This window comes from Spodoptera frugiperda, chromosome 5, assembly GCF_023101765.2.
Source record: "Spodoptera frugiperda isolate SF20-4 chromosome 5, AGI-APGP_CSIRO_Sfru_2.0, whole genome shotgun sequence".
NCBI classification, from domain to species: Eukaryota; Metazoa; Arthropoda; class Insecta; order Lepidoptera; family Noctuidae; genus Spodoptera; species Spodoptera frugiperda.
Window position 1 is genome coordinate 2,545,732 of NC_064216.1, and position 14,501 is coordinate 2,560,232.

Consider the following 14,501-nt stretch of genomic DNA (forward strand, 5'->3'; position numbering starts at 1 on the left):
AATACGTCCATTTGGTGAACATAGGCTTACTCCCAACGTTTACCAGATCTTAGACCGGTTTTGGAATAAGACGTGGGAGAATATGGCTCATTGAAAGTAACTTTTATTCCCTATTTAGGTTAGCGTGATGGTAGATATTATGCTGGTCTTTGGGTTAATAAGGGATTAATAACACATCAAGTATTGCAAGAATTGTATCTTAAAATTGAGCTCTAAAGTCAAAGGGATATTTGGTATTCGTCTCTATTTTTATAGGTCTCCCCAAAATGATATCTTCTAGTAAACTGAATACCTGAGCCTTGCAGATGTTGCTATATTAACTTGTAAGTTTATATCTCCCTTGACTCGTTCGAAACTTGGTTTGTAAGTTTCAAACCAGTGAGACAACTGTGCAGAGAGCAGGGCCACGAAAGGCTAGCACAAAATAAAGCTGCAAGTTTATCAAAGTGTTCAGCTCATATACCGTATTAATTAGGTAGGGAACTCACCATGTGGTGTGTCAAGTTCACTTCGTATGTAAATTAAATATCACAAGTTTGTTACTCATATCATGAATATATGACGGCATATGGTAAGCGGCTCAAAGGACCAGAACATGTGCTTCTAGTCTTTCTCCCGGGGGTGAAACAGTTCTTTGTTTACCATGCAAGGCGTAAGAATTGTGGCGGCCGTAAAAAAGTGGATCATGTTCGACCGGACCCGAGTAGAAAGTGAAACCGCTCCGTACGGATACTTTATAAATTGTAGCAACGACGGTAGCGAGCTCAGTCGAGGCGCACGCGTCGTGCCGCGTCAGTCACGCCATCTCTGGACGAAAATGGTCAGTTTCAATTTACTTTCGATTTGTTTCATAGTGTTTGTTTTTATTATAATTTATAAGACATAATATCTATTATATTAATATAGTGTATTAATTATATGTAGTGTTAATATAGTGTACATAATTTTAGTGTTCTAGTGAAAGTATTTTATTATTTATTCTTTTTATTTATACTATTATACAACGTATTACGGTAGTATTTATTTTATTATACCGGCTTCTTATTTTTGTGACTGCATGCTTTCAAATTAATATTTATTTATTGAAAAAAGAAATCTATATTTGTCTTTTAGCAATATTATTTTTAGAACAAATAATTTATGATTCAGAGCTTTCTTAAATGTTAATCCTGATGTTAAATTACTTTTTATTTATCTTACTTAAATCTAAAAGTTTAACCGCTTATCATAAAGTTAATAGAGCATTAACCGACCGAAATACTGATAATGGCAGTGTTCTCATTTAAGTTACAGTTTACACAACTGAACAAGTTTGCTCCATTTACGAAACCAATTATATTGTTTGCATTTTTAACTTGTAGATGTAGATAAGTACTTTAAAAAAAATATTTATCTACACAGGCACTTGTGCAATGGCCCATAAAATTGTTGCTTTAGCTTATCATTTATTTTGTATCTATCTAATTAAATATATCATGGAACCTACTAAAGTTTGAGTATCTAAAACTTTGACATTAATTTTGGTCCTTTTATACAAAAGCCCATAAAACAATATGATATAATTTTTGGTCCTTTCATACGAAAACCCATAAAACAATATGATATTGGAATATGATTTATTTATTTTCGTATCTAGGTACAGGACATACTGTATCGCAAACATTAACGTTAATTTTATTTATTAAGAAAATGTCAGTGTGGTCTCTAAATATAACTTATCTGTGTTAATTGCATATCTAGCACTTTGTTCTCAAAACTCATAAAATATCAATGACCAATCTAGTTAGTCTCATAGTTAGTTAAGTCATTTTGTTTAGTAACATAATAAAATAGTAAAAATTAAAAGATCGCGTGTATGTATGTATTGTATTGCCTTACAAAACAATTTTATTGCTTAGCAACACACATAACTAGGTACATATCAAATGCTGTAAGGCCTTTGGAACCTTTCATTCACACAATACTTTCATAAATTACCAAATGTATAGAACACGGAACAATACTATAACTTATTTATAGAATCGAACGCTATAGAATATCTACGAAACTCTACCAAGGAAGTAGGTACTTACTTATATGTATAGCAGTGCACTTTAAAAAAAAAAGTTGCAACTCACGCCAATCAACTTTTTCTTACACAACCTTGATACAGCAAACTTGTTATGCTGACAGTGGAAACGGTCATAATCTGTTATTTGAAATTACAAAGCAAAAAGTACATGAATTGACATTGAGAAACCTTTCACCCGCGGAAATATCGAAGGCAATCGGGGTGGGGCACTTAGTCAGGCGGAACATTAATAAAATCTTACTTTATTACTATTAGGTATTATATGACTGTCTCGTTGATCAAGTGGTCGCAAGTGCGACTGCCGGACAAGAGGTTTCGGGTTTGATTCCCGGGTCGGACAAAATATGACTGGCCTATTTTCGAATTTTCGAAAATATCTCAGTAGTAGCACGAAGTCTTTAAATGTACCCAGTATATGGCAATAGGCTCACCCCCTGTTACATGAAACTTATAATACAAATAGTAGGTTGTACATTATATAGCGGCATTATGTGTCGTAATGTGCACTTCTGCCTACCCTTTCGGGGATAAAAGGCGTGACGTTGCATTATTTATTATAGTCATCTGTATACTTAGGTACAGTTTTTTTCTATGTAAACATGGTAATAGCATGTATTGTTTATTGATGGTTATTCTAACCTTCGAGGTTATTATCGGTCATATCAATCAATCATGTGGTTGACAGTAAATTATGAAAAATTATCATCTGAACTAAAGGATCAAAAAAAACTTTTGAGTAATTTTTTTCGATGTAAGAAATACTAAGCACTTATTTATTTAGTTTTTTGTGTAAGTTTCTGACGTTCTAATTTATTTTGATTTGGTGTAAAATTCTGTCGTTCTGGGTAATTTAGAGCCGCAAAAAAATCACGGAAGTCTTTAAGAAAGACCTCAAAATACAATATTGTCACTTTCGAAAAACTACTTTCCCACGCCGTAAAAACAAGTAAAGTACACAATTTCCGGCCAAAATAAATATGATTATTGTTCAAACCGTTAAACAGAATAACAATAGAGGTTGCAAATATAACGAAAAAATCGATTACCTATCGAGTCCGAAAGAAAGTAAAAAGTCGATTTTCTTTTAATCGATTGCAATCGGTGTAAAACGGTTGTGTAATTGATACAGACTGGTTCATAAAGCCATGAAATCGTATTTACTCTACTTTCTAATTGTAATTCGGACGCAACAGCTGTTATTAGGCTCATTAGCTTGACTTTGAAATGAGTACGATTGAAAAAAAACTGATCGATTTCGATTTAAATGAACCTGATCTAATTGCCGCTCATTATTTTTAAGTAAAGAATGGGATCATTGTAGAACTTTTGTAAAATAAGAGAATATTCTAGAATTTGTTTATATCTTGACACATCAAGGCAAGTTCTAATGAAGACCGATGCTGTTCTTAGAGCCTAAAGCTATTTATCCGAAATAAATCCAAATGACTTCGTTTCACAAACCTCACAACTGACCTACCAGCCTACAAGTCCATTAACTTGTTACTTCATAGAACAAAAACACGCTGAGTTACAAACTTACGTAACAGATAAGTTTTTAAAAGTAATTAAAAATTCAAAACAAAATTCACAAAAACTTCATGCTATTTTGGCAACGACAACGAATGAAGCATGAAAACGTTTGGTTATGTAACAAAATTTCGCTGTCCGTCGCACAAAGTAATTTGAAAGTAAATCGTGAGTACCGCGAGACGTGTTAATAAGACAGAACGGAAACTTCCTGCAAAGAATTAAATGCATAGGTAATAAGTTTAGAGAAATCAACAAAAACAAGTTCAACAGCTGCATATCTATTAGTCAGTCGCAATCACAACCATGTTAGCAACTCCTTTATCTCCTAAATACGTAATGCATATCCGTTATGAAGTTACGATTCGATTCGTAATCTTTGTTAAACCGTTTCTCGGAAAGACCATTGTTAAACACAACAACCACAAATAAACAAACGTAATTTCCTAGCAAGTAGGAACAAATAGAGTGCCTTACAATACAAATATTTGGCATTTCTTTACGGACATACGGAGAGTTGAAAGTGAAAAGAATTTATTCTTGGACTGATAACATCACTGTTTTGAAATATGATTGTCGAGAACGTCAGATGGACTCAATGATAAGTTTTGTTAAACAGGGCAGACAGCGACCACGCAATGTCAATTTATAACATAATAAAGGAACATTATTATAATTTATAATGAATGGTTGAATAGCTTATTGTACCTAAGTACTTTATAGACGTTTTGCGGCTTTGTAGGCATTAAAATAATTTGATGATAACATTAGCAGAAAGGACCAATTTTAAATTGTGTAAAGAGCATTTTGGTCCTTTGAGCCAAATGTGGTCCTAATTGTGGCTTTCTAAAACACTTAATAGCAAATATAGTATTAAGTAGGCAACATTTATGTGCATTTGTGTGAAGTAGCATGAAATGAAACAAAAAGTGAAATCCAACATAAAAAAATAAAGGAATTAGATACTAGAACATTAAGTAAAACAACGTTCAGCCTTGTCCTACAGATTATTGCGCATTCACGAATTCAGCCAAGCATTGTTACGACTTAGTACAATGTGTGAAATTTTTTAACAACAAAACATGCGAAGATTCTCAGGCGTGCAATAAATGTTGCATTGTTTGTCGCTTAGGTGTCAAAATGGCGCCCCGTCATTATAAACTACTTAATTACCTTGGGACCTGTGAAAATCATATTATATTGTTGAATTATGAGTACAAACTTTAGTCTACTTTTAAGATGATATTTTCAAAGAATATTGTTTTTGCTAGTTACATCGTCTCCGCCTGTCGCATGATACTTATTTCTTACGTATATTATGCCTTACCCTTTTAATAATCGAAAGGCGCAATACTGATTATTTTCTGTAATTTCAAGTTAATCATAATGCCAATTCCTAACTAAAACTTACATTAATCTTTGTTATTGATGTAATTAATCACATACGTAAGCGCAGGATAATTGCGGAAGGACTTTCACCGTTGATTAAATTCCTTACCATAAGCAAACACAGACTGCTGCAGTGTTTTAAAAGGTGATAAAATACTGAATTTACATATGGCTGGCGTGGTGACATTTCAATTGACATAAACTGGTCATTGAAAACATTTTGTCGCCAGTCGGTAAGGTCAGCTCTATATAAGGCAATTTCAAGGTCCAAATGGAAAGTCTGAGTGGGCTTATATTTCCACTTACTGTGGTAACTAGTATTTAATTTAATTGACAACTTACACCCACTAACTGCCTACACAGGTCGGAATAGATATTACGAAATTACCATAATTCAAAGTGGAGGTAGATAAATCTGTAAATGACTGTTTGTAGTTGATTCGAGTGGGATTTGCGAACTGTGACTCATGCACAAGTCTTTACATTTAAGTGATGGATAACTTGCTCAGATTTTGTACTACACAATGCTTCGTATAAGTGAACGTCAAGTATACATTATGACACTTTAACAGAATGGCTTACATGACTAATAGACCTGCAGCATCTTCAAACTAGGTTAACGATAATCCTACGTGCCATGGTTTGTCAATGCAAAGTATTCATTTGTTTTCCAATAGCAATCATCGATTTTGCATGCTACGTAGGTAAGAATGTATCTCGTGAAGTCATTGGGCCAATGGGCCAGGCGTTTGCTGCAATCGTGTAATTTGATAGATGTCTGTGTCTATATGTCTCAATAATTATTGGAGATTGTTTTACTTGAGCTATTGATTACTTCCCGTGTGTCATGTCGACATTAGATTTTTACTTGATATGTTCATAAAAGGGACTTGAGAAACTTCTAGAGGGATTTCAAACAGGGAATGTTTCAGACACTTCAAAAAGGGCATTATCTATTTAAGATGTAGGTTGGATTTTTCTCTGATTTCGCCAACGATTTCCCAGCCCCAAGCAGACAATTATAAAACTCGCAAAAACCTTTCGATATAATCTTTTTCTCATTAATTGTTTGACGTTTCGACACTGAAAGCTTTCGTGTAAAACAATGAACTCTGCGGTCCAGCGCGCATGTCTCTGGTTGCGCAACTCGGGCGGGCTCCAATTACTACCGTTACGCAAGCGCCGCTAAACGTTAACTTACTGGCAATTCCCTTATTGCATGCCGTGTCTCTGTGAGGCAATGTGGGTAGAGTAACATATTTGTAACATATCGTGATCGCTGCGGATATCTTTAGATGGTTTGTGAGCCTTTTAAGGTAACGAGTTGAATGATGATACCAAATAAGGAGTCAGAATTCCGCTTACCTAAACACAGTTTTATGATTTTATCGGTTAAAATGCTGACAGCGTGAATTTATAAGATATACTGATTTTATACGACTTAAGGTGGTCTATTCAGTTCACAACACAGGCAATAGCAATTCTTCCTTAATACTTATTCGCATTCCGTTCAACAGAAGTCTATCTATGTACACATACACATACAATCGTAACTGTCATTGACTTTCATAGATAACCGCAAAGAGAAAGTCAAACACACTACTCGGTACTAGGGAACACAGTGGCTCTTAATGCATAATTTACAGTGACAAACATTACCTAACTTTGACGACATAGTGGTTTTATTACGTAGTGTTACTAACTACATTATAATCTCTCTTAGGCGCATTATGGCGGCTTAATCTGTGCATAATTTGTCGGTTCTTGTTTATGAAATAGGCTTTAAGATAAAGACATTTAGACTGCCTCGTTGGCCGAGTGGTTGCAAGTGCGACTGCCGGGCAAGGGGTCTCGGGTTCGATTCCCGGGTCGGGCGAAGTATTACTAGGCTTTTTTCGGTTTTTCGAAAATTTCTCAGTAGTAGCACGGAGTCTGGAAATGTGCCCGGTATATGGCAATAGGCTCACCACCTATTACATGGGACTTATAACATTAATTGTGAAAAGTGGGTGTACACAGTGGCATTACGTGCAATAACGTGCACCTCTGCCTACCCCATGGGGGATTAAAGGCGTGACGATATGTATGTATGTACATTTAGATCTCTATAAGTTATAGTGCCTAGAGTAGTGTTAGGCAAATTTATAGTTTGAAGTGTAATCAAATTGTTAATGCACTAATTAATCTTAAATAAATACTAATTTGGTACCTAATTATATTCATATCTAGTATCTATTTAATGTCTAGATAATCGTTGCAAAAATGAAACTTAGTTTTTTAATTCTTAATTATTGAGTGAGTAATTAATCGTAGATAATAAAATGAACATCCGTTAAAGTAGTAATTTAGATAGCAATAAAATTAATTTATTACTTAACTATGCAGTTATTACAATGATTGATTTCTGGCTTAAAACTTCATCGGCTCGAAGGACCAAGTTTGTTACTAATCTGGTCCTTATACCCAATAGTTCACAATCATATACTAAAATATCACCTGAGAGAATAAAGCAAGCTAGGTTTACCTCGCAGATACTCACCTTGCACAACATCAACATTTGAAATAGTTTCGTAAATCATTTACAAGGAACCGGTCTAAATATATATTTACGTTGAAAGACACTGACAAACCGACCCACATACATATTAGCTTTTTTTGAGAAAGAAAATAAACAACAACTTCTGAACTAAATCTTTAAGAGCAGCTTTCATCAACTGCCACGTCTCGAGAGTTCAAAAATAAACTTTTCACCGGTAAATAATATCGTTACTACATTAGTAGGAGTTCTTTGAATACCAAGTGCTATTATTGAGTCATTTGGATTTAAGCAGTTATCTCTAACACAGTCTGATGACTGCTACTACTGTAGATCTACTGAATCTACTGATAGAAAAAAGTCTTTACAAACATTAAAAATGTAACTTAAAATACTTTAGTAGGTCATAATTAAGATTTAACACATTGAACGCCGTAGTGGTCACCGGTGACCGACGTTAGCGGAGGATTTGCCTTCAACAGTTTTCTATTGGCAGTCAAAGACTTAAAATTCGAATATTAACGTTATTTTTCTTTACAGCATACACTAATCCTGGCTGCTTTGGCTGCCGTAGCGACGGCGATGCCATCCTACATCGCGGTGCCCGCGGATCAGATCGCGTTCGTGGATCTGTCTGCGTTGCGTGTGCGTCGCGTGCCACGACAGACCCTGTCCCCACCACCGCCGCCACCCCAGTTGCCACTACCACAGCTCCCGCAAGCGTTCTATGAACAGGAGTACCCTACTACTTTGCAGCAGTATCAGCAACAGCGTAAGTGGAGACTATTCTTTATTTTCATTGTATACTCAAATTTGGTTATCTGCTTTGAATGAAAATACTGAGAACCTTATAGAGGTATACCAGTACAATGTGCCACTTACCATTGCACTGTTTCTGCCTTTGTATGGGATTGTTCGAAATCAATTTTTTCACCTATTCATAACTTTAGCTTTTACTTTAATCATTGATCCCCCTCTTATAGCGTGACTACTTACATAACATGGTCGAATAAAGGGATTGTACACGTACCAGATCATTATCACTTGCAATCATTACACATCTTGCAACTACTCCGATTTTATCTTAACTCTGAGCAAATTTAATATCTGTAGTAATTGGATCAGGTAGTTTCACTGGTCGAGAGGAAATCGCAGCCATTGCACACAGGAAGGAAACGTATATATTATCCACGGTTGACTTTTATCGCTTATATTGTGTGGTTATTATAAAAGAAACTTCTTGTAGTGGACGTGAGATAATCATTAATACCAAACCTAATTGCTTTTAAAAATTGATGGGTGATTATTTAATTGTTTGTTACTTATTTCGTCCATCGATTTTGCCATCACCAATGATGTAATCATGGGATTCGAATTCGCACATTCCATTCTACACTATCACATGGAATTCACAAAATTCTTTTCAATCGGGCATCTCCTACAATACAATTCTTAAATTCGCATGGTATATCGTATTTGACGAATCATTGTCTGCTATAAAATGGATCTGTGATGCCGATTCATACGCCCATCAATCAAGCTTAGCCAGACATCACTTTCACTTGAGAACAAAGGATAAACTGCTTTCTATGCAACTAGGTACCTACGTTACTTGTTTTACATTCAATGGGATTGCATCCATTCACTGAGCGAGACCAATCACTTAAGACTTAGAAGTACGTGCAAAGCTAGAATCTTTTAAAATCGACTTATCTTAAATCTTGCTAAAAATTTCTTTTCGTGTTCCAAAATGATTTTTTGATTATCTTGTAATTTTTCTACTTTCGTTTTTTTTTCTACGGTCGTTTTCTCGAAGCGTGGGTTTGTTATAAATGGTTTGAATACTTAAGTGTCTCGGTACAACAGTAATGTTGCAATTCTTGCAGCTATTCGGAGCTATCCGTGCTTCGGTACGCCAACGCCGGCGCGCGCCGTTGCTCAAATTAAGTTCGGTCACGCACGCTTAATCCGATGATTGCGCCGGTTTGTGCATACTAAAAAAAACTATTACCATCTATTTCGTAAACTGTATTATGCATGCGAGTGCACATTTCCTCCAGCTCGAGTTTTGAAATGTTCACATTAGCGTTGGCCGTGAGAATTTGCTCATTAACTTGCAAATCTAGATAAAGTTAAAAATATACTCGGCATTTTTTATTATTACTGACTTTTTGAATAAGTTTATGGTCATCTGTTATTTGTTGCGCAATCGACACACTTATGAATAAAGTGTTTTAAAATATCAGTGCCCTGTTGCATTTACATTATGTCTAAAAAACGGGTTTTCTCGTTACAGAAGGCTTGACGCCAGTTCCAGTACCAGTTCAAATCCAAGTTCAAGAGAATGAGGCTCCAGCCAGACTCGTCAGACTTCAGCAGCAGCCGCAACAGCAGCTGCAACAGCAGCCGCAACAGCAGCTGCAACAGCAGCTGCAACTGCAGCCGCAACCACAGGATTCGATAGGTTCAACTACCTTCGGAGCTGCCTCTCAATTTGCAGAAAGACCGCCCGACTTCGGGGAGTATGTGGATTTCGGGGCTCATACCGGAGACCATGGGTCCTTCGGGTGGTATGCCGATTACCCAGTGAACAATCATCAAGATTCTAGCTACAGAAAGTAGGTAAATCAATGAGCGAACAGAACAAATCCAAGGATCATAGAAAAACTATTGTAGTTTATTGATGATTAGGATTTTAGTAGCAAAATATTCTGCGTCTCGCTCAGAATTCGTACCAAAACTAGATGCTAAAAGTTGCAATTATCTTGCCAAGCACTTGTTACTCAAATAAGACCAAAGACAGTATTATTCCAAGTGATATCATTAGGTTTAGGTTCGTAGCTGAATAACCGCACATTTGTTACAAACGGTTCATTCCGCTGATACGTTTAATGCACTTTCAACGTTAGTTCCTTTTTATTAGAGTTAAGTTTACAAAGTACACTGTGATACGTACGAAGCTTAGGTAGATGTTTCTTCTTAGATCTTGCTTTATCTTCTGTTTCTATTTCTTTCTTCTTCATTTCTTTCTTTTCTTGCACTTCACTGTTATGCTTGCTTGATCACGCTTTTTATCACACATTTTTGTACTTAAATGCTCAACATATCATCATTCTATTGACTTACCTTTACATTATCAATCTTAATGTTTCATTTCCTCTATTCTATCTATCTGTTTATGCAACTACTGTATCGCTATAGAAACTATTTTACAAATATAAATGTTACAAATGTTATATTCTTCTTCGTTTCATTTCACGCTAACATTTCATTATTCTCTTCTATATTCATGCTCGTTCACATTATCATATGTACTGCAACTATTCTATCTCATTCGTACCAAAATCATACATTACCTAATTCATTACATCTATTGTATTCATTTCTGCATGCATCTTCAATCAGTTTGCAGCCTAATGTAAGATTTGTATGATCCATATATACAATGCTACAGAAAATAAAGTTTTACTAACTCGACCAAAAATACTTGGAGAAAATCTGAGCAGAAATTGTTATTTTGTCATAAAAGATGTCAGGTACCGTGTCTGTAAGACCTTGATCGGACTAAGATGTAACAAACTTAATCTTATATCTACGCTCATTTATATCTTTAATGCTATCTTGCCCATTTATCTTCATATTTCGCCTTTCGAAACATCGCTACTATTACACTATGATCTTCCTTTCTATCTTTCATAAGCTCACCACTTTAGTCTTCATCATATGAACTTACCATTTCTACATCACATTTGTCATCTCTTAAATCATCGACTACATATTTCATTCCATATTTCTCTGTCTGCTCATTACCTTTTTCATTATTACCATATTCATAATCTACACTTTTGACTTTAAAACCTTGACTATTACTATTTACATTTCTGTCTTTCAAAACTCTTTTTGCAGCTATTTTTATTTCTTAATTTATCATCTTTCGTATACATACACAAATACATTATTTACATATCAGTAATGATTATCATTATTTTACATTTTTATTACTTCTATATTCTTCTTCTATAAATCGTTTTTATTACTTCTATCATACTTAAGAACTTATTTATTTCTATTCAGTATTTCTTGACTTCTTCAAATATCATTTAAACTTCTTTTTTCAATTCTAAATCTAAATCTACATCTGTGAAACTTATTCTTTCCTATGATATTTCAAAGAAATATTTTGTCTTACTTTATTATATCGTCCTGTACTATCGTTTACTTGACCCAATTTTAAATCTATCTCTGTTTCTCGCCTATACTATGTTTCCTATATTTCTTAAAGAAACGAATGCATTCTTTTCTTTTTTTATTTTGTTTTTCACTTTTGTTGTCTTGACTTCATCTTTCAACCTCTATCTCTATAACTTATTTACATAAAAAATACTAAAGATCAGTATTTTCAATATTACCTATATCTTCATCTATAAATTATAAATACTATTTACAACCTTCCCCAGTATCTATCTTGTATTTTATATATGTATCTATATTATACTTTCTTGTCTATTCTTTCATTTCTTTATATCAGTATTTGTATATTTATTCTCATCTTATATGAAAATCTATCTCTTTACTTTTGATCTAAGTATTTATTATATTTATTTTATTTTTATACTTTCATTATATCTTGCTATAAACTATTGTACACCTTATTCTATTCTATCTTAAATTCAAAATCTATTTGTCTTTATCTCCTCTACTTCTTTCCTATACCTTTCTTCTATTTTATTTATTTCATCTTCTTTTATTTCTATTCCTACATATATCTTTCTATCTTTTATACTTTTCTTGACTTTAAATGTTTAGAAATATGAAATTATATTCATAACATATATCACTATCATGAATATTTCACATAATTTCTTCCTATCTTTAAATTCATATCTTTTCCGTTTGATTTCTTATTCTTTTTTTCCCCAAATACTTTGACTTTTATCTACTCTTTTTATTTCTGTATTTCTTTAATACAATTTATTTTCTCTTTTAATTCTTCTTTCTACAATATGTTTGAAACGTTCATCTAAATATATTTCTTAAATCCTTGGTATCTTCCCTACAATCGCTATCTATACATCTACACTTACACACTTTTTCTCTTATATCTCTTATTTTTTTATCAAGCTTCACTATCTTTTCATTTACTCTTAAAACTATTACATATCAACACCTTTTTATCATTATTTTCTCTGAAAAACGGTGCAGTTTTAATATTCTTGCCTACCTGTCTGTCACATTACTATCAATCTTATTTTCAATCTTTTCCTCGGTCTTTCTTATTTTTTTCTTCATTTTTTTTTTATGTGGTACATTTTCATATTGATCTGTTACCAATTTTCTGTTCTCTATCTTCACTTTACTTATTTCATTTAATTTCTTATTACTTTAAGTTTCTACATCTACATCATTATCCTCCAATCTTTTACTATTGTTACACCTACTACAACTATTTACTACGAACTTATCCTTTTATTTCCTTTCGTTTCTCTTTAATTCATTTCTATCATGTCTTTTTCATTTTACTGGAAATAATTATTATATCTTCACTTTATTCATTATTCAATATTTTTTTCTTTCAATACACTTCTATCAATCTCTACTCTGCTCCTTTTATCAAACTTTTTACTTCTTTACCTTTTGATAGAGCGAGACACTACGTTCTACGAAATTGAATATAAAAAGCCAAAGTATCTTATGATAGGTGAAATAATATGATTAAAAAAAAATTAAGATGGTCTATCTCAACCATGTAATCTTAGCAAAAGCGGGTATGGAAGAGGTAACTGCGAACTACGAAGTATTGGTGGAACCTTTGCAAACTAAAGCATGGCCATGGAAGAATGTTTCTACAAATATTCTCAGTCAGACAAAAGTATGGCAGTTTTGAAGTACCTACGCAGAAATGGATACGATACAGTATTGGAGGCTGCAGACATGATGGTGTATCAATTTTATACCAGACTGCAAGATGGAAAGTTATGTAAAATGATTGATGCAAGCTTTGAACACACTCCGCACGTACGAGGATAGCGAATCTGCCTTTACTATTTCTAGATATGTCATTTCTATCTAAACTACCTTACAAACTTTTCTTTTATTTCTACATTTACTACAGAAGCAATTCTTATTTCTACAATCTTTACTTTACAGACTTTTTTACTCACTGTTCTTTTGACTTTTGTTCTTTTCTTAACTTCTTTTACACTTCTTCTTATGCTACGCTTCTTTCACCTACTACTCATATTTCACACTACTCTTGTATCTTTACTTTATTCTTTTTTCTTTTCAATGTTCTATTATTTCATCATTATCTTTACTCTTTTTCAATCTCATTTTTGCTTTTCCTATACTATACTCTATCTTTAAGTCTATCTCTATCTTTATTACTACTATATCTTTACTCTTTTCTTTTCTTCATTTATTACTCTATTCTATTTTTCACTTGCTTATTTCCTTCTCTCTACCTTATATTCTTGCTTATTCTATCTTTTATTTACTTCCATTTTTATAACTACTCTTAACTTATTCTTGCAACTTTTTTATACTTCATTTATACTATACTGCATGCTTATATTCTTTTTTCATTTCTTTATCTGTCTTCTCTCTTCTACTCTACGCTTCTTTCCTTTCTCTAAACACTTCTTTCTGCTATCTTTCACTTTCATTTCTTTCTTGCACTATTCTATCTTTTTCTCGCTTTCCTATTTCCTTACTTTAATCTTCTTTCTTTTTCTCCTTTATACCAAGCTACCTGGTGCGATTTAGAACAAATTACGTCTAAGTATTGTTGCACAGTATTGTTATTTGTTGTTGTTATTAAATCATTGTTGATTACCTGACTATTGTTTTCTTTGTTTTATATTTCATTTGAATCGACGATTAATAAATTGTTGAAACGGTATTTTTGTATTTTTATTTTAATAATCTGATTGGATTTTTATAAGACCCTTAATTTTGTGTCTAGTAAATAGTACTTAGTAG

General features: G+C 33.4%; 1 protein-coding gene across 2 annotated transcripts; it reads left to right on the forward strand.

Moving 5' to 3' along the window:
• Positions 1-668: 668 nt before the first annotated feature.
• On the forward strand, positions 669-14,421 carry LOC118272061 (uncharacterized). 2 transcript variants are annotated; one of them, XM_035588364.2, is made up of 3 exons: positions 669-820; positions 8,064-8,295; positions 9,820-14,421. In XM_035588364.2, exons 1-3 carry the CDS (start codon positions 686-688, stop codon positions 10,143-10,145), a joined length of 693 nt encoding a protein of 230 aa, XP_035444257.2. In that variant the 5' UTR covers positions 669-685; the 3' UTR covers positions 10,146-14,421. The 2 variants fall into 2 exon arrangements, with proteins under 2 accessions (XP_035444257.2, XP_050549615.1); XM_050693658.1 differs by having other exon boundaries at positions 9,823-14,421.
• The last annotated feature ends 80 nt before the right edge of the window (positions 14,422-14,501 follow it).

Coding starts and splice junctions, on each gene's coding strand:
- LOC118272061 (XM_035588364.2), top strand. CDS start 686: ATGTTCGACCGGACCCGAGTAGAAAGTGAAACCGCTCCGTACGGATAC. Junction 821..8,063: donor GCCATCTCTGGACGAAAATG/GTCAGTTTCAAT, acceptor TTTTCTTTACAG/CATACACTAATCCTGGCTGC. Junction 8,296..9,819: donor GCAGCAGTATCAGCAACAGC/GTAAGTGGAGAC, acceptor TTCTCGTTACAG/AAGGCTTGACGCCAGTTCCA.